At 52.6% G+C, this 19,443-nt stretch overlaps 1 protein-coding gene across 9 annotated transcripts in view; it reads right to left on the bottom strand.

Moving 5' to 3' along the window:
* Positions 1 to 19,443, bottom strand: part of DNAH1 (dynein axonemal heavy chain 1) — an 80,622-nt gene that overhangs the window by 37,037 nt on the left and 24,142 nt on the right. For 8 of the 9 annotated variants that reach the window (XM_061396710.1, XM_061396707.1, XM_061396708.1 and 5 more), the window contains exons 9-25: positions 13,341 to 13,498; positions 12,612 to 12,823; positions 11,624 to 11,922; positions 9,780 to 9,930; positions 8,906 to 9,099; positions 8,585 to 8,810; positions 8,032 to 8,151; positions 7,582 to 7,664; positions 6,360 to 6,501; positions 5,743 to 5,898; positions 5,159 to 5,357; positions 4,818 to 5,071; positions 4,037 to 4,249; positions 2,337 to 2,501; positions 1,293 to 1,414; positions 1,033 to 1,138; positions 283 to 462 (exon numbers count right to left, since the gene is read on the bottom strand). In XM_061396710.1, coding sequence (XP_061252694.1) covers positions 283 to 462; positions 1,033 to 1,138; positions 1,293 to 1,414; positions 2,337 to 2,501; positions 4,037 to 4,249; positions 4,818 to 5,071; positions 5,159 to 5,357; positions 5,743 to 5,898; positions 6,360 to 6,501; positions 7,582 to 7,664; positions 8,032 to 8,151; positions 8,585 to 8,810; positions 8,906 to 9,099; positions 9,780 to 9,930; positions 11,624 to 11,922; positions 12,612 to 12,823; positions 13,341 to 13,498 — 2,980 coding nt within the window. The remainder of the gene's footprint in view (positions 1 to 282; positions 463 to 1,032; positions 1,139 to 1,292; positions 1,415 to 2,336; positions 2,502 to 4,036; positions 4,250 to 4,817; positions 5,072 to 5,158; positions 5,358 to 5,742; positions 5,899 to 6,359; positions 6,502 to 7,581; positions 7,665 to 8,031; positions 8,152 to 8,584; positions 8,811 to 8,905; positions 9,100 to 9,779; positions 9,931 to 11,623; positions 11,923 to 12,611; positions 12,824 to 13,340; positions 13,499 to 19,443) is intronic. The other variant, XM_061396711.1, reaches the window with a different exon arrangement.

Raw genomic sequence — 19,443 nt, forward strand, 5'->3', positions numbered from 1 at the left:
ATTTCATTAAGCTCCCGCTTCACCAAAATCGTATGTACTGACCTTCCCCCAGTGCTGCTTTGGAGCAGTCCCTCAGAGCTATCTGAGGTGCTGCCTCCCAGGCTGCAGTCCTCATTTTGCCCCAAATAAAACTTAACTCACAACTCTCAAGTTGTGCATCTTTTTTAGTCAACACAGGCAGGTAACCCAGCCCTCGTGATGGAGCAGAAAGGCGCTGAGAAAGGAGCCAATGGAAGGATGAGCAGGCTGGGAGGCTGCGCTGGGAGGGGTGGTGTGGCTCACCCTGGGGTAGGCCTTGATGGCCCTCTCGATGATGTCCCTCACGCTGGCCTTCATGCTGTTTTCCACCTCCCGCAGCCAGTCCTCCACGTTGCTGGACGGGTAGATGGAGAAGGACAGCTGCACCTCCTCACCCTCTGCCGAGTACATATGTGTGATCTCCAGGTCCTCCTGAAACAGCAGCTGGGGTTGGGGGGAAGTAGTGAGAGTGGGGTGAACCTCAGTGTGTCCAGAGGCCCTGCCCACCAGAGCCCCAGCGTGGACCCCGCCTGTGTCCTCCACCTTCAGAAGATGGCTCTCGCCTCTGGAAGAGAGCTCCCCTTGGCTGGACCTCCCCTGATTCTTCGTGGGCAGGACGGATCTGCCTGCTCCAGCTGTGGCCCCGCCCACTTGGGGAAGGAGGCTAAGCCTGCCCTGCGAGTGCCCCCCATGCCCCCCTCCCACAGGCCTGTGAGGCCTCCCTTGTAGATGAAGATGAGGACGAGGGGATTCAGCAGCCTCTGACCTCTTGGGTTTCTCAGCCTAGCCAGCACCTCAGTGGATTGCAGGGGGGCCAGGGCACCCCTGGATGAGCTGGGATCAAGAGCTCCCCAACCCTGAGCTGAGGGAGCTGACCCTCCTCCCACAGACCCCAGGGATGTCTCCGAGGGCCTGGGATCTCATTCCCTGCTAAAAAGACTTGGGGTGAGAGAACAGGTATCCTCCCTGGGACGGTGCCCTCAGGGCACCTGAGCCCTTGGCCCAGGTACCCACCTGGGCGATGTTCTCGAAGCACTTGCGCAGGTGGGGCTGTACGGCGGTGGGGTCCTTTGTCTGGGACAAGATCTCGAGCAGCTCGTCATCAGATAGGAAGTAGAATCTGCCAGGGAGGCGGGGGTGAGGGCCGTCAGGCAGCCCTGGGTCCCAGCTGTCCCAGTACTACCGACATCCCTGCACCCCACCCTGACAGGGTACTGGGCCCCAGCCTCGATGGCAGGCGGGAGCAGAGCAGGCGTGGGCCAGGCGTCCCCCACCTGGGGAAGGCGCTCCGCTTGGTCTCCAAGTACTCGCTGAGGCCTTTCTGCACCATGTCCAGCAGCTTGTTGCAGTCCCGCAGGCTGTCCAGCAGCCTCTGGTCAGAGCACACATTGATCACCTGCGTGGCCCGGGTCAAAGACAAACTGAAAGTGAGTGTGGCCCGGCTGGGAGGCAGCAAGGTGGGCTCAGAGAAGGACCCATACGTGCTTCCTAGAGACTCTCAGCGAGCCTGGGAAGAGAGAGGGACAGGAAAATTGCCCTAAACCAGGGGCTGCCTCCATAATTCAAAAAGACACATGTACCCCAATGTTCACTGTAGCACTGTTTACAATAGCCTAGGTGGAGCTAGTGGTAAAGAACCCGCCTGCCAATGCAGGAGACATTACAGACGTGAGTTCGATTCCTGGGTCAGGAAGATGTTCTGGAGGAGTGGATGGCAACCCACTCCAGTATTCTTGCCTGGAGTATCCCATGGACAAAGAACCCTGGTGGACTACAGTCCATGGGGTCACAAAGAGTCAGACGTGGCTGAAGCGACTTAGCACAGGGGCTGTCTCCATCACTTGTAAGCCCCACAGGAAAAAAGTCTATGATTAAAAACTAGGGTTGGAATTCTCTAGTGGTCCAGTGGTTAAGAATCTGCCTTGAAATGAAGGGGATACAGGTTCGATCCCTGGTCAGGGAACTAAGATCCCACATGCTGAAGGGCAACCAAGATCCAATGCAACCAAATAAGTAAATGAATATTAAAAACAAACAAACAAAAAACTACAGTTAACCAAAGCCAAGGAATTTGATTTGCTGCAGGACTTGTCAGGTCCTTTAAAAATACTAATGGGGACTGCAAATCTCCAAGAGGAAAAACCATCAAGTGCTGTGTTTCTGAGGCGTGTCTCAAGACTGGGGAGCCCACTCAGGAGGACAACGGCTAAGACCAAAGCCTTGGACTCGTCCTCCAGTCTTCCTTGTTCAGGAAGAGGTGAGGCCAGGAACCTCTTCAGTGCCCCAGCTGCCCTCCTCCCATCCCTGTGTGAGCTCGCCTCCCGGTTCTCGTAGGCATTCTTCATGATCTTCCTCCAGATCCGCTCCATGGTCTGGTAGCGCTTGCTCTCCACCGGCAGCTGCCGGTTGATGTCCTCGGAGCTGAAGATGGGCTCCAGGTAGAGCCAAGCCCGCTGACAGTTCAGCCACTCCTCCAGCACCTCCTGGACAGGGCATGGACTGTCAGGGCCTGCGGCCCAAGTTGGATCCTGGCCCCTGTGACCCAGACATTTTATCCCACTGAGTTCTGGGCAAAGCACTGGGGGCCAGAGCCTGTGCCCATGGGGAAATTTCTAGGTGGCGCTGTCAGTCACAGGACTCCAGGCAACAAAGAGGGCTGCATGGATGCCTGCCTTCCAGAGAAACCCCAAGTCCCCCATAGGATGTCCAGGCCTCCAACAGAGCCAGGGGAGCTACTCTTCCTATGAGAGAACCACACCCCAAGCAGCACACCACGAGGAAACAATACAGAGCTCAGTGCATGGAAGCCCAAACTAGTCTCCTCTCCTGGGAGGACTCTGGGTCTATGACCCCAGGATTCTTGGTGGTGTACTTGGACTTGAGCTTGAGATCCCCTAAAATACTCTCTAAAACATCAGTCCACAAGTGAGCCCTCTTCAAGTCACCATCCCCTCTTGCCTCCACAATCCCCTTTCCGAATTTGTCTCTTGCTTTTCCCTATCAGTGCAAACGCATTCATTCATTCATGAGTTCATTCTCTTCTTCACAAGCTGTGAGCTCTGTCAGGCCCAGGTCAGGCCCATGTGGGCTCCAGAGGAAACAGAGGAGAGGGTGGTCCCTGCCTTCGAGGAGCCCACCACCCTCTGAACAGCCACTTATGCCTCTGAATCACTGAGGGCCCCAGCACATGTGATGAGCTCTGTAAGGGGCATCGACCAGAAGCCTCAATGGGAACACCCTACAGGCGGGGGGTGGTGGGGGAGTCGGTGAGGGCTGCTTGATGCTGATCCCTGGAGGAAATGGGACTCCAGGGAGAGAGGACAGCAAAGGATGGAGACCCAGGGACAATGCTGATGACCTCAGGCCTCTCTGGGTGACCCAAGGAACACAGGCAGGTCTTCCTCTTTCAGCTTCTGGCCTTCACTGGAGGTCTTTGAATAGCTACCAGGAAGCCCTCTAGAAGGAGTTGCTGGGATCACACTAGTAGGCCTGCCCTGGACTGACCTCAGGGCTCTGAAGATAGCCCCAGCCACTTGCCTCGAGAGCCCTAAAGAACAGTGATCCCCAGTGCCCTGGTGCCCTCCCCCAAAGGCGGCTCCAAGTAAGACAGGAGTGGGAGTGGGAGGCTCAGGGAATAGTGGGAAGAGACACTGAGGAGCCTCAGGCCTCGTGGTGTCCAGCCCAGAAAGCCCCAAGCCTGGAGGTCCCAGCTGCCCCAAGCCCAGGCAGCACTCAGGGGTCTGGGGGCAGCTCTTGTGCTCCTCTTTAAGGGCAGCTTTGGCCCAAACTCTGGCCCCACTTCCAAGCCCTGAACTGCCAACTCCAGCAGCCCAACATCAGAGATGGAGAGCCCCATTCTAGTCCGCCTCCTCTGACCGAGGGGCCTGTCAGAGAGCCAGGAGCCGGGCAAACCTGGGCAAGGCACTTCACCGCATCCAGCCCCACTCAAACATCATCAGGAGCCACCTCGGGACAGGGCACTGGGCAGGGTGGGGGAGGAGAGGGCAGGAAGGCCCACCTGCGTCAGCTTCAGCTTGGTCTCCCAGGAGTTGATGCGTTGCTCAAAGGGCTTCTTGTAGGGTGAGAAGGACATGCTCTGGGTCATGACGATGTGGTCATCGAGCAGCTGCGAGGCCTCGTCTGGGCTCTTGAGGATGTAGGTGTCTGTCTCTTTGTAGGGCATCACGTTGAACAGGATGGTGGACCACTCCTTCTCCATCTTGTCCAGAGCCTGGGGGTGGGGGGTGGGTGGTATAAGACAGGGTTGGGTCCCCAGAAAGAGCAGGCCCACATTGAGCAGCACTGGGCAGGAAAAGTCAGGCTTTGCTCAACCAGGACCTTCAGTCAAGCCCCCTCTGTAAACTCTCATCTTGTCTAGTCAACAAGTCCCCCATGGGCCCTCGTCGGAATCCAGGGCAGACGCGCTGGATGCATGTACTGGTATGCTGTGGGGCAGCTAAGTCACTGGTTAGGAGCTCTGGTCCCAGTTCCAGCCCTTACTGGCTAGGCCGCCTTGGCCAATTGCTGAACCTCTCTGAGCCTTAATTTGCTCATCTGCTAAGTGAGGCAATGCTCTCAGCACATTCCTGAGGGAGGAATAACTTGAGAGGAATAACTGAGTAATAACGGGGCTGGTGGACACTGTGCCAAGCACTTCACACACATTATTAACACACTTAATAAGACGCAGCTCATCCCTGAGGTGAGGGACCCCAGGGATGGGGCCCAGGACTGTCACCTTCCCACACCATCGGGCAGCATGTGGGTGGGGCAGGGAGGGCCTGCGGGGGGCTGCCCACCTGCTCGATGGCATACTCCTTGCCAGCCACCTCGGCCACCTTGCTGATGCTCTCGATGTGGTCCTGCAGGTTCATCTCGAGGCAGCGGGCGAAGGTCAGGTTGGCCTTGGGCCTGACATTAATGTTGATCTCGCTGGACAGCACGTCCCAGTGCCGGTTCCTCATGCCAGGGTTGCGCAGCCCCTGGATCAGTGGGATGTACGGCTTGAACTCCTCGATGCGGGCCCGGATGTCTAAGGCCACATCCTGGCAGGCTGCAGGGGAGGGCAGGCAGGGGTGAGAGGCAGCAGGCTGAGGCAGGGTGGGGGTGAGGGGAGCGGCGGTCTGGCTGGGCTGCCTACCTGGGATGTCTTTGAACTGCTTCACGCACTTGTGCATGGTCTTGAAGGACTCGATGACGTTCTTCTCCAGCTGCTCTGCGTCAATGGCTGACAGGGGGTCGTTCATCCAGCTCTCGGACCAGCGCAGCCAGTCAGAGGCTGTGGTCCAGAGGTCCAGGTAGGGCTGGAACTCCTTCACCATCCTGGAGAGCTTGTCGTACTGCAGGGGCAGAAGAACTGGGGCTGGGCCGGGCTGCTCCTCCTGGCCGCCCCCACTTCCTTGCTCCTGGCTGCCATCCCTGATTCAGTCCCCAAGGACTCAGGCCTGGCCTCCCTTCTTCCTTCCCCCACGTCTGGGCTCTGAGTGGCTGAGCCAGGTCTGTGCTGAGCCTCCTGCTTTTTGCTGGGGGTCCAGCCAGCCTCCTCGCCCTGGGGACCACAGGGTGGGAAAGCTCATCTCGGCAGCCTGTTCAGTCCTGCCCCCCCGCAAATGGCAGGGCCCTGCCAGCTGGTGGCTGGTTCCAGAGGTGGCCGCAAAGGCCACGGGCTTCTCCTTGAGCTTTTCTTGGGGATGGGGGACAGTGTGCCAGGGCGGGTAGGCCTACGTTGGTGATGGGCAAGCCAAAGATGCGTTCGCGGTTGTTGTAGAGCATCGCCAGCTGCTGGCAGTCCTTCAGCTGCTTCTTGACCCGCCGCACCTCATTGGCGATTTCATGCGCACGCAGAATCTCCACGTGGGTGGAGAAGCCAGCTACCACCAGCTGCGGGCCAAGGAGCGAGGGATCAGGGGCTTCTGCGGCCTCACTTATGCCCATGTATCCCTGTGCACATCCAGGGAACCTGAGGTCCCCAGAGCATCAACATCTCCCAGTTCGGAGAGGACTTTCTCCTGGAGGGGGTGCTTCCTGGTCCCTCACAGGCAGCTGACTGCCCCTGGTAACACGACAAGGTCAGATGAGACCCGGTGCCCTGAATGCCATGCCCACTGGGGCACCAGGATACAGCAGAAGAGCTGGGGCTCTCTGAGACCCTGAATTTCCCAGGAACTTGCTGCCTAGGCAGCTCTCTGGCCTTCAGTGCATTCTTTTAGCCACTTGTTCATTTGTCCAGCAACCACTGACACAGCACCTCCTGACTGCGAGGGGCAAGGCGCAGACCTGGAGGGGTGTAGGGGGGTATGGGGTGTGGGGTGTGTGTGTCTGCGTCCTGAGCCCAGCCTCACCTGCAGCCCTTCCAGCTTCTCCTGGAAGTTGTTCTGATCCATAAGCTGGATTTTGCGGAACTTCTCCTCATCTTCCAAGTGTTGCTGTCGCACCAGCTCTATCTGCCCAAGGATCTTAGCAGGCCAGTTGCTGGCAGCCCATCTGGATGGAGCGGGGATGGGGAATGGTGGGGATGTCACACTGAAATCATGGGGTGGCAGGCCAGGTTGAAGGGGAAACGGGGGATCTGGGCAGCAGCTGGAGCAGCCAGGGCTGGGCAACAGGGAAGTGGAAGTGAGCCTTGAGGCAGCTGCTGCCATCCTGCGGAGTGCGGCTGCCTGGCAGGGGAAGTGGTCCCCGCCCTGGGGTCGCGGGCAACGTGCAGGGAGATGCACACCCAATGTGCCCAGTGCACAACAGGACACAGAGGGAGTGGTGGCTGACGTGAGAGAAGCCATCCTGAGTTTCCCTCTTAAACCTCAGGCCTGCAGGGGCCTCAGCTCAGATGAGGCAAAGTGCCAGTCTCTAGCCTTTATTTCCTTGGTGATCAGCCAGGGATACCAGACCTGCTTCCTTCATATCAATGCCCTCTGCCAGGCTGACCTGGGGGCTCTGTGGGCTTCAGGGATTCTGCATGCAGGTGGCCTCAGGCTGCAGGTCCTGTGGGAGGCCGCCCTGGGCACCAGGATGTCCCACAGAGCAGGTGACTTAGGGTTCCCGGGCAGGGTTCCCAGGAAACAGTGCCAGTCGCTCCCAGGCCCCAGCAACCTGGAGGCACCCCCAGTCTGTACGACAGCTGGGCAAGGGGACTCCAGGCCTGAGTAAGGTTGTCTCAACCAGAGGTCATTTTCCACGAGGCTCTTGAGCTGAGGTGGGGGGGGCCAGTGCTCCTCCCCAGGCGCCACCCATCAGGCTGGGCTTTGTCTTTTCTCTGTGCTCCCAGGGACCCTCACGGGCCTCAACCACAAACAAGGGGATTGTAAGCCCAGAGATCACATGTGTATCAGCAATGACGGGATAGAGGATGCAGATAGGCTGGGGGCAGCAGGGTCCCTAGACCACGGGGGCCAGACTTCCTTCCGCCCCACTGGCCAGATGGCCCTGGCCCACGTGGAGCCACGGCCTCTAGCATCTCAGCAGGGCATCTCTGGTGTGGCCTGCAGCCACTGTGGTTCAGTACCTCTTTCCCCTATATCCTGCTATCCACCACCCACCTGGTGTGGGGACCAACCTCCCACTCACTTGTCATTGAAGTCTTCGGTGCTGAGGTTGTAAAGGAATTCATCCATGACCTGGTAGTCGCCCATGATCTTCACAATCCGCTCCTGCATGTACAGGCAGCCATGAGAACCACGTGTGCCTGGGAGGATAACCAGACCAGGCTCCCCAGAGTGGTTGGGTGCTATGGAGAGGCTGCCCTCTTTTGGAGAGGCGAGGCCTGGGATGGTGAAGTAGATGGCAGCTGCAAGGCTAGCTTTGAGCTTGGGGGTCCTGGGGCCGTGGCCACCACATCTCCGACCTCCAGCCCCCGACCCATGCCCTCTGCCCTGCCGACCTCCCAGACAGCAGAGCTCCGAATCTCCACTGTGCACCCAGCCTCCCAACCCTCGGAGCCCAGTTGTCCTCTGTGTGTCCCCCTCAGTCCCAGCTTCCCGGCTCCTGCTCCTCCAGCTCCCAGTGGGCCCGTCTCACCTCCAGCCCCACCAGCTTCTCGGGGACACCCTTCATCCACTCGCGAAGCTCAGCCAGCTCCTCAATGCTGTTGGGCTTCTCGTAGATTTTGCGGCTGATGCTGCGGAATTCCTCGCAGATCTGGCAGGAGGGGAAGGGCTCTGGGGAGGCCGCGGGCCCCTCTCTTGCCTTCCCAGGGCCCTGCTCCTCCTCCTTGGTCCCCCACCCCACCACATCCTTCAGTGCAATCTGAGAAGGGGTGCTCCCTGCCAGCTCACTGGGGAGCTGAGGGTCACCTGGCACGTCTCCTGCACCAGCCTCCTGCACCAGCACCACACCCTCAGCTCTGTGAACTGATCCATCTCAGGGGGTTCCTTGTGAGGGGTCCCCAGGTCTGTATAAGTCCAGGGAAATAAAGAGCAGCCCCCACCTCCTGGGACCTCTCATGGGGACCCCTGGTAGGGTCAAGGCAAGGAGACTTCCAGACCCTTCCATCAACACGCCTAAGCCTCACTCTGCATGCACGGGTGCATGTGCTGCTGCAGTTGCTGGGGCCGGGCAGGCGGGCACTTACGTTATCCACCTCCCTGTGCAAGTTCTTGGCCAGGATATCCAGCATGGAAGTGGCCAGGGCCTTGCGCTTCTTGGACAGGCTCTGCTTGACGTTGTCCACATTGATGTAGAAGGGCCCGATGATGATGCTGCTGGGCAGCGAGCTGTCCAGGACCTCTTTCTCGTGCAGGTGGGTGAGCACCACCTCCCGCACCTCCTCGGCTGATGGGCACTGGGTCTGGAAGGCCCTGGGGACAGCAGGCACCCACGAGGGGCAGAGGCTGGTGAGAGGGTGGGCGGGGGTCACCCAGACAGGCAGACACACTCCAACACGTGCACGCACTTGAGGAAGGTGTTGACATCGTTGTTGTTCAGCTCCAGGTACTTTCTGAACTCCCTGGCGTAGGCCTGCAGGGGGATCATGGCCTTGCGCACTGCGTTGGCGATGACGGCACGCAGCTCTTCCACCAGCGGCTCGTGAAGCCCCACCGACTCCAGCAGGGGGTCGCCGCTGATGAAAATGTCCTCCATCACCAGCTGGGGGCGAGGGGGAAGGGGCACAGAGCTGCATGAGCCACAGGGCAGGTGGGCAGAGGGGTGGGAGTGTGGTTCAGACTGAGTGGGCAGGAGTCTGGGGGTAGTGGTGAGGGGAGAGGGTTTCCTGTTGGGTCCCCTAGATGGGGCTATGGACTAACACAAGCCCTGTGATGCCCACTGAGCAGCAGCATCTTCCTCTGCCTTCCCTGGCTCAGCCCCAGGGCAAAAAGACAACCACATTGCTGGTGGCTCTAAGCAACAAGGGAAAGAAGAGGGGACTGGGTTACAGAAGCTCTGGCGTGGCGGGCTGTGCTGTGATGAGGAATGAGGGCTTTTGAGAAGGGATCTCAAGAGTGGAGGTGGGTTTGTGTCTATATCCTGAGGGGAAGAGAGAGGTCAGGAGCTGGGTGGGATCTGGGTCAGACATGGCCGTGGCAGAAGTGAGCGAGCCTCACTCCAGTCGCAGGTCTGACCCTTTGCAGCTAGGTGAGCTTGGGCTTCTCCAAGCCTCCTCTACAGAATGGGGATGTTAATGGTTCCCAGTTCGGCTGGTGGTGGGGACTAAATGAGCTATTCAAGAATTACAGGGCTGAGCATGCTGCCAGCTGGGTGGGAGGCCCATGGTGGAGGTGAGCTGCCTGGACGCTATGGCAGCACCCAGGCACGAGTACCCACTGTACCTTCTCCAGCTGGGGCACTGTGTGGGTGGCCAGGATGCCCTTGTCAAAGAGGGTGAGCAGAGAAGTCTCAAACTGCTCCAGCGGCGTGCTGTAGTGCACCCCCGAGGTGTCCAGCATCAGGTCCACGATGAACAGCGGGTTCTTGCGGGGCCTGTAGGGACAGTGGCCGGGGGGAGGGGGTGGGGACAGTGGGCAGGGACCTGAAGAGGCATGCATGCAGGAGGCACAGCCCCTGCGTATGCTGTGGCCTGATGGCTCTGGAGCTTCTCCATGAGTAAGACTTGCCTGCGCCCTCTTCCCAGAAACTGCCAAGTTACCAGAGAGAAAGACCCAGACCAGCCAGACAGGCTCCTCTGTTCCAGCCACTTGCCCAGGGAGAGGGAGGACCTCCACGCGGTACCGAGGTCATCAGGGCAGGTCAGCCAGACCCTGGGCGCTTGTCGCACCCACACCTTCCCTGGGAGCCCACCACCCTTAGCTCCAGACACCCCACCACAGGCAACGGCCCTCAAGCCTGGATCCCCACTGAGCCTGCCCATGCTCTGGATTGCTACCACCCTGACCTCGAATGAGCATCTCAGACATTCTGTGTTCCCTGCCTCCCCCCAGTCCCCACAAGGGTTCAATGAACGCTAGGGGTCAGCCTTGCTTCCTCCCCACACACGTCTGCCTTCCCCCAGCACTGCGGCCCATGCGCTGTCCCAATCTGCCCTACCAGCCCATCACCCTGTGTCTAGACAAGGGCCAGGGCCATGGTCCGACTTCTCTTCTGCCTCGCTCATCCTCATAAAACCAAAGCATGGTTTGGGGATGTAGTTCAGATTATTACTCCCCTCTGATGGCTGCTGACCACATTTACAATAAACCCAGCCCCCGACCATAACCCCAGGAGGCTCTGCATCATCTGGCCTGGTCCCCGCAACCTCTCTTGTGTCATCCTGACCAGCTCTCCCTGCCTTCCCCACTCCAGCCGAAGCTGCTGGCGTTTCCTTCTGTGATGGCTCCAAGTTCTCTCTCCCTTCCGTGACTCTGCCTGGTGCCCTTTCCCCAGCATCTCCTAACCGGGTTTCCTCTCATCCTCAGTTCTTGGCTCAGATGCCATGTCCTCCCTAATCCTCTGCCAATGCCCCCTCTCCCAGGTCTGTCACAGCCCCTGCCAAGATCAGCAAGGACTGTATCTGTTTATTTCTTTGCTTGCTGTCTGTGCCCAGGTGAGAGCGGGGGTCACGCCCTTCTTGTTCCCCTAGAATGCTGCCTAATTCATGGCAAGTGCTCAGAAAACATTTCTTGGGCTTTCTTGGTGGGCCAGCGGTTAAGAATCTGCCTGCCAAAGCAGGGGACACCAGTTTGATCCTGGGTCCAGGAAGATCCCACATGAATTGGGGCAATCAAACCCGCAGGGCACCACCATTACTGAAGCCCGCATGCTCTAGAGCCCGTGCTCCACAAGAGAAACCACCGCAGTGAGAAGCCCGAGCACTGCGACCAGAGGGTAGACCCCTCTCACATCAACTAGAGAGTGCCTGCGTGCAGCAGTGAAGGCCCAGCACAGCCAAAGAGAAAAGTAAGTAAGTAAACATTTCTCTACTGGGGAACTCAGTGACTGACTGAGAGAGTGAGAGATGGAGGTCACCAAAAGACACACCAGCCAGAGGTGCTGGGACATCCCCCAGCAACCAGGGGAGCAACCCCTACCCCTGGCATCCAGGACCTGCCAGAGCTGGGCACCCTGCCCCTGGCGGCCCCAGTGTCCCCAACCCTGCACCGCCCTAGCCACTGGCGCCTGAGAAAGAACAGTGCTGGTGTTAGGGTTAGACAGGTGGCTCCGCCCGGCCGAGCCCTACCTGTAGGGGCTGTTGATTAAGTCTTCGCCCCAGACCATGTCTTCGGCGCAGCCGAGCACGCTGCAGCAGGCGTCGCTGATGAACTGCGAGAAGCTGGCGAGGGAGTCCTGCACCAGGAAGCGCAGCGTGTCCTGCAGCATGTACTTGAGCAGCTCCATCAGCTTGCGCAGCTTCGACATGAGGTACACCTCCCAGTTGGTCTCGTAGAGGTTGTACCAGCCTTTGCTCATGTCGCGGAGGCTGCTGCGCATGGCCACCTTAAGCGTGCTGATCCAGCTGTCCTTTAGGAACATCTGCACCTGCGGGCCACGGCTGGCATCACCAGGCCGCCTGATGGAGGGGCCCACCGCCCGCAGCCGCCACGATCGGGGGGCCCTCCAGACTCAGACGACCGGCACCCCCCACCCCAGCCTACTGCCAAGCCCTGCCAACCCACACCCCCTGCCCGCCTCCCCACCGGGGACCAGGGCTTGTGGGAGAGGGGAGAGGGGAAGGAGGGAGGGGCAGCAGAAGCTGGGCTTTCCCAGCAGTCAAAGGAGAGATGGAGAGACACGGAGAATGAGGCAGAGACAACAAGGCACAGAGTGGAGCAGAGAAGAAGACGCTTTCCTCCTAGTCCGGCTCATGCCTGTCTCCCTTGACGCTGTACACCCCTCGCCCCTCACGCTCTTATGCTCAGGTAGATATAGGGGTGTATGGGGTTCCTGCTCCCCTTTCCAAGGCCAGGAGTCTGCTTCAGACGCCTCCAGTGTTGGACAGAGCACGACTAGAAAAGGTGCCCAGCCTGCTTGTCCTTTTCTGAGATGAACCACCCCCTTGGTGGCCGCCCCAGTCTCCTGCAAGGTCTAGGAAGAGGCAAGACCTGGTCTCAAGGAAAGCAGGAGCTCTCAGCTGATGGACTCCCAGGCTTCTCAGGGCCCCTGTCTGTGTCCAACAGCTCCGAGGCCCTGGCCTGCTGCCGCCCTCCGTCCCCTGGATGCCCACGCACCTGGGAGAAGGTCTGCGACTGGATCTGCTCGAACTCCTCCAGGCGGCTGTACTTGGAGAGGCTCGAGTGGAAGAGGGACATGGTGGTCACCTTGTTGCACTCGGCCCGCACCTTGCTGAGGGCCATGATGACCTCCGACCGCGTAAGCAGGGACACAAAGGTGAAGTCCGCCTTCTGTTCCAGGAAGGGGTACCTGGGTACACTCACCAGTCCTACCGGGGTGGGGGGGCAAGGGCCAGTGGCAGACCAGCCTTGGATGGGCCAGGGATCAGGGCCAATCTCCCAGGTAATGATGGGGAGACAATTCCTGCCTCCTCTCTGGAAGAGACACCCATGTCCCTGGAAAATCTTCTTTCCCATCATCTACCTGGGTGACCCAAAGGCCCCACAGTGAAGTGCCCATTCTGGGATGGGTAAACCAATTCCCTCCAGGTGACTCTGGGTCACAGGCCCCTTCAAGGTGGGTAAGAACCGTGGGCTCCTCCCACCCGCTCTAGCTCACCCTGCACACAGCCCCTGGGCCCATCCATGTACCCAGTCACTTCTGCACCAGACTTTACAGAAGCACTTTCTTCCACCACCACCTGCTCCCTGACCCTAAACCCCAGCTCTCCAAGCAGGAGGGAGAAGAAGGGGATGAGTTCTGGGGACAGGGAGGTCCCAGAGGGAGGGGCTGGAGGGCTCTGGCCAGGGGTGGCCATGGGACCACCTTCGCCCAACCACCCTCACCTTGCTTGGGCACCTTCTCCTCCTCCTTCTTAGGCAGAGTCACGTAGGAGAACGTCTCTGGCTTGGAGGAGACAATTTTGTCAAAGTTGATCTTGTTCATGCTGCGCTCGTAGTCCAGGTTTACTTCCCTAGAGAGGTTGCTGAGGTGCTCCAGAACCCTGCCCACAGGGAGCGGAGAGGGCAGAGTCAGCGAGCTCCACACACCCTGCCACCTGCGTACTGCAGGTCGGCTGGGCTCACGGCTCTGCCCTGCCACGGACCTGGGGATATGAGTTTAGGGTGTCCCCTCTGCATTCTTGCGTGCACCTTTGTAATTTATAGCCAAAGATATTCTAAATGATACAAAACTTAAGAAATGGAATTGTGGACAACCAAGGTAATGATGGTGACATCAATTCAACTCTCCCCAGATACATTTTTTTTTTAAAAAGAAAAGGAAAACCACAGCAAGAAGAACAAATAATATTTACCAAAACCTACACCTTTAGCATAACTAGAATAAAGACAGCATCCAAACTCACATTATCTTCAAGCAGAAAAATAAACATCAACTCTCGGTGCACTCTGGCTCACACTGCAGCTGCAAGCCTTCATGGAGAACAAGGGAAGTCCGAAAAAAACTACTGTGGGGAGGGAAGTGTGGTAGCCCCAAGATGGCTCTAAAATCCCTCCAGAAAGAGAAAATGTTTCCTAACTGCAAAAATACCAAACAAGGTACATCAGGGCGCTTACTAAAAGGGACTTAGCAGTGCTCGTTCAAGGTAGGAGTCTCCGAAAGGCATGACTTATAAAGGGGGAAGGTTAACAGGAAAGGGATCTTTTGGAGATTGGGAGTGTGAGGCAGCTAGAAAAACAAGTGAAAATTAAGAATCCTGCAAGAGAGAACAAAATCCTGGAGGACACACGACTCTCCCCGCCTCCCTACCCGCAACACACACACACACACACACCATGGCCCTGTATTTTTTAAAAAATTAATAGGCCAGTTTGCTATACTAACACAAGAGGGCGCACTGGAACTAAAAATCTTATGCATCTTTCCAAATCCATGAAATGAGTGGGTGAAAGACTGACTATATGTATATAAGGCAGCTGTAAGAAAAAGAGAACACCTTACTTGATGAAAATTCTCACATACCTTTCAACAAAGATAAAGCAGAGTAAAACTAATACAACACTTCAAACTAAAGTGTATCTTTTCAAACACGCATCTGGACACATAATAGGAAGAAAAGAAATGATATTTAGTTGGACTCAGTGAAAAATAGAACTAAATTATCTAACGAAGGACAGCTAAATAATTATAAGGTGTCCAAGGAAGAATACAGTCAAATTTAAAAGGTAATAAAAAATATATGAAAATTAGGAATATAACCAAGAGAATAAAAATGAGAAGAAGAAAGAACAGAAAAGGATCAGAAAGTTGCTGAATTAAAAACAGGCAGAGTACCCCTGACCCTGCAGCAGGCCATCGCTGACCCATGTCTCCGCTGGAGACTCCTGGACACTCACAGCACACTCTAAGTCTTATGACCAAAATCAATTGAAGCCTGGCAGGAAAGACAAAGGTGGCATTTAGGAGGTCTCTATCACAGTCCAAGAGAGGATGATAGTTAAGTCTGGACTATGGAGAAAGTAAGAGAGATGAAAGAAGCCTGGAACTGACGAGGAAACTGAAGGTCAGAGAAGCGGAACAATTTGCCTGCACCCATGGAACTAATCAGGGGCTACCCCAGCCTTTAAACTGTCATCACACTTGGAAACCACAGTGTTACATACATGGTCATATTCAATTCTGTGTCAATAAGACCCTGATAAAAACTCTGGACCCTGGGGATAAGAGATAGAGCCCCGAGCCTTTGGAGTGGGAGCACTGACTCCAAGACCCTAGACTACCAGAGAACTAACCCTAGGGAGTATCAAATAGTGAGAACTCACACAAAGGAAACCACTCGAATACAAGACCCGGCATCACCCAACCACCAGTAGCATCCTGTGCAGGACACCTCACCTAAACAACAAACAAAACAAAAATACAAACCCAGTCATCAGCAGACAGGATCACCACCTCACTCAGCCCTGCCCATCAGAGGAAGAACAAACAGACAAAAACTCAGCACAAACCTCACCCTGTATGAAGGTTACACAAACCACGGGACCAAACTTACGAGGGAAAAACAAAAACGAAGAAAGAATTCAACCCTGAAGGCTGGGAAAAGGAGATCTCAAACACAATAAGGTTTTTTAAAAAAATGAAATGGCAGAGAAATACTACACAAATTAAGGAACAAACTAGAAACACAGAAGTCCAATTAAATGAAGAGGAAATAGGCAAACTACCTAAAAAAGAATTCAGAATGATAATAGTAAAGACGATCAAAAACCTTGAAAACAAAATGGAGAAAATGCAAGAATCGATTAACAAAGACCTAGAAGAATTAAAGAATAAACATACAGAGACAAACAACATAATTACTGAAATTAAAAATACTCTAGAAGGAATCAATAGCAGAATATCTGAAGCAGAAGAACGAATCAGTGAGCTAGAAAATAAAATGGTGGAAATAACTTCTGAAGAGCATAGTAAAGTAAAAAGAATGAAAAGAACTAAGGATAGTCTCAGAGACCTCTGGGACCATATCAAAAGCACAAACATTCAAATTATAGGGGTCCCAGAAGAAGAAGAGAAAAAGAAAGGGTATGAGAAAATTTTTGAAGAGATTATAGTTGAAAATTTCCCCAACATGGAAAAGGAAATAGTTAATCAAGTCCAAGAGGCACAAAGAGTCCCATACAGGGTAAACCCAAGGAGACACATGCCAAGACACATACTAATCAAACTAACAAAGACTAAACACAAAGAAAGAATATTAAAAGCAGCAAGGGAGAAGCAACAAGTAACATACCAGGGAAACCCCATATGCTTAACCGCTGATCTTTCAGCAGAAACTCTGCAGGCCAGAAGGGAACGGCAGGATATATTAAAAGTACCGAAAGGGAAAAATCTACAACTAACATTACTGTAACCGGCAAGGACCTCATTCAAAATTGATGGAGAAATAAAAAGCTTTTCAGACAAGCAAAAGTTAAGAGAATTCAGTACCGCCAAACCAGCCTTACAACAAATATTAAAGGGACTTATATAGTCAAGAAATACAAGAGAAGAAAAAAGATCTACAAAATCAACCCCAAACAAGAAGATGGCAATAGGAACATATATGTCAATAATTACTTTAAATAGAAATGGATTAAATGCTCCAATCAAAAGACACAGACTGGCTGAATGGATATAAAAACAAGACCCATATATATGCTGTCTGCAAGAAACCCATTTCAGATCTAACGACACATACAGACTGAAAGTGAGAGGATGGAAAAATATATTCCATGCAAATGGGAAGCAAAAGAAAGCTGGAGTAGCAATCCTCATATCAGACAAAATAGACCTTAAAATAAAGAATATTAGATAGGGAAGGACATCACATAATGATCAAGGGATCAAACCAAGAGGAAGATATAACAATTGTAAATATCTATGCACCCAAATATAGGAGCACCTCAATATATAAGACAAACATTAACAGACATAAAAGGAGAGATTGACAGTAACACAATAATAGTAGGGGACTTTAACACCCCACTCACACCAGAGGACAGATCATTAAAACAGAAAATTAATAAGGAAACACAAGTCTTAAATGATATACTAGATGAGATGGATCATATTTATTTCAGGACATTCCATCCAAATGCAGAAGAATACACCTTCTTCTCAAGTGCATGTGGAACATTCTCCAGGATATACATCTTGGGTCACAAATCCAATCTCAGTAAACTTAAGAAAACTGAAATCATATCAAGCATCTTCTCCAACCACAATGCTATGAGACTAGATATCAATTATGAGAAAAAAAAAGAAACACAAACACATGGAGATTAAACAACACGTTTCTAAATAACCAAGAGGTTACTGAAGAAATCAAAAGGGAAATTAAAAAATTTCTAGAAACAAATGACAATGAAAACATGACAACTCAAAACCTATGGGATGCACCAAAAGCAGTTCTAAGAGGGAAATTTATAGCAATACAACCATACCTCAAGAAACAAGAAAAACATCGAATAGACAACCTAACTTTACACCTAAAGCAACTGGAAAAAGAACAACAAAAAACCTCCAAAATTAGTAGAAGGAAAGAAATCATAAAGATCTGGGCAGAAATAAATGCAAGAAACAATAGAAAAGATTAATAAAACTAAAAGCTGGTTCTTTGAGAAGATAAACAAAATTGACAAACCTTTAGCTAGGCTCATCAAGAAAAAAAGGGAGAAGAATCAAATCAACAAAATTAGAAATGAAAAAGGAGAGGTTACAACAGACAGTGCAGAAATACAAAGGATTATACGAGACTATTATGAACAACTATATGGCAATAAAATGGATAGCCTGGAAAAAATGGACAGATTCTTATAAAAGTTCAATCTTGTAAGACTGAACCAGGAAAAATAGAAGTTATGAACAACCCAACTACAAGCACTGAAATTGAAGCTGTGATCAAAAATCTCCCAAAAAACAACAACCCAGGACCAGATGGCTTCACAGGCGAATCCCATCAAACATTTAGAGAAGAGCTAATGCCTATCCTTCTAAAACTCTTTCAAAAAATTGCAGAGGAAGGAACACCTCCAAGCTCATTCTATGAGGCCACCATCACCCTGATACAAAAACCAGACAAAGACAACACAAAAAAAAGAAAACTACAGGCCAATATCACTGATGAACATAGATGCAAAAATCCTCAACAAAATTTTAGCAAACAGTTCAGCAACACATCAAAAAGCTCATACACCATGATCAAGTTAGGTTCATTCCAGGTATGCAAGGATTTTTCAATATATGCAAGTCAACCAATGTGATACACCATATTCACAAATTGAAAGATAAAAATCATATGATAATCTCAATAGATGCAGAAAAAGCCTTTGACAAAATTCCGCATCCATTTATGATTAAAACTCTTCAAAAAATGGGCATACAAAGAACCTACCTCAACATAGTAAAGGCCATACAGGATAAGCCTACAGCAAACATCATTCTCCATGGTGAAAAACTGAAAGCATTCCTCCTAAGATCAGGAACAAGACAAGGGTGTCCACTTTCACCACTATTATTCAACATAGTTCTGGAAGTCCAAGCTACAGCAATCAGAGAAGAAAAAGAAATACAAGGAATCCAGATCGGAAAAGAAGTAAAGCTCTCACTGTTTGCAGATGACATGATACTGTACATAGAAAAGCCTAAAGATAGTATCAGAAAATTACTAGAGCTAATCAGTGAACTTAGCAAAGCTACAGGATATAAAATCAATACACAGAAATCCCTTGCATTTCTATATACTAAGATTGTTTGGCAATGAAAAACCAGAAAGAGAAATTAAGGAATCAATTCCATGCACCATTGCAACAAAAAGAAATAAATATCTAGGAGTGAATTTAACCAAGGATACAAAAGAACTGTACACAGAAGATTATAAGACACTGATGAAAGAAATCAAAGACAACATAAACAGATGGAGAGATAGTCCATGTTCCTGGGCAGGAAGAATCAATATTGGAAAATGACTATACTACCAAATGCAATCTACAGATTCAATGTGATCCCTATCAAATTACCAATGGCATTTTTCACAGAACTAAAACAAAATATTTCACAATTCATATAGAAACACAAAAGACACCGAACAGCCAAAGCAATCTTGAGAAAGAAGAATGGAGCTGGAGGAATCAACCTTCCCAACTTCAGATTATGCTACAAAACTACAGTCATCAAGACAGGATGGTGCTGGCACAAAAACAGAAATATAGACCAATGGAACAAGATAGAAAGCCCAGAAATAAACCCATGCACCTATGGGTACCTTAATTTTGACAAAGGAGGCAAGAATATACAATGCGGCAAAGACAGCGTCTTCAATAAATGATGCTGGGAAAACTGGACAGCTATGTGTAAAAGAATGAAATTAGAACACTTCCTAACACCATACACAAAGATAAACTCAAAATGGATTAAAGACCTACATGTAAGACCAGAAACTATAAAACT

The sequence above is a fragment of the Bos javanicus genome, chromosome 22 (assembly GCF_032452875.1).
Source record: "Bos javanicus breed banteng chromosome 22, ARS-OSU_banteng_1.0, whole genome shotgun sequence".
Taxonomy (NCBI): domain Eukaryota; kingdom Metazoa; phylum Chordata; class Mammalia; order Artiodactyla; family Bovidae; genus Bos; species Bos javanicus.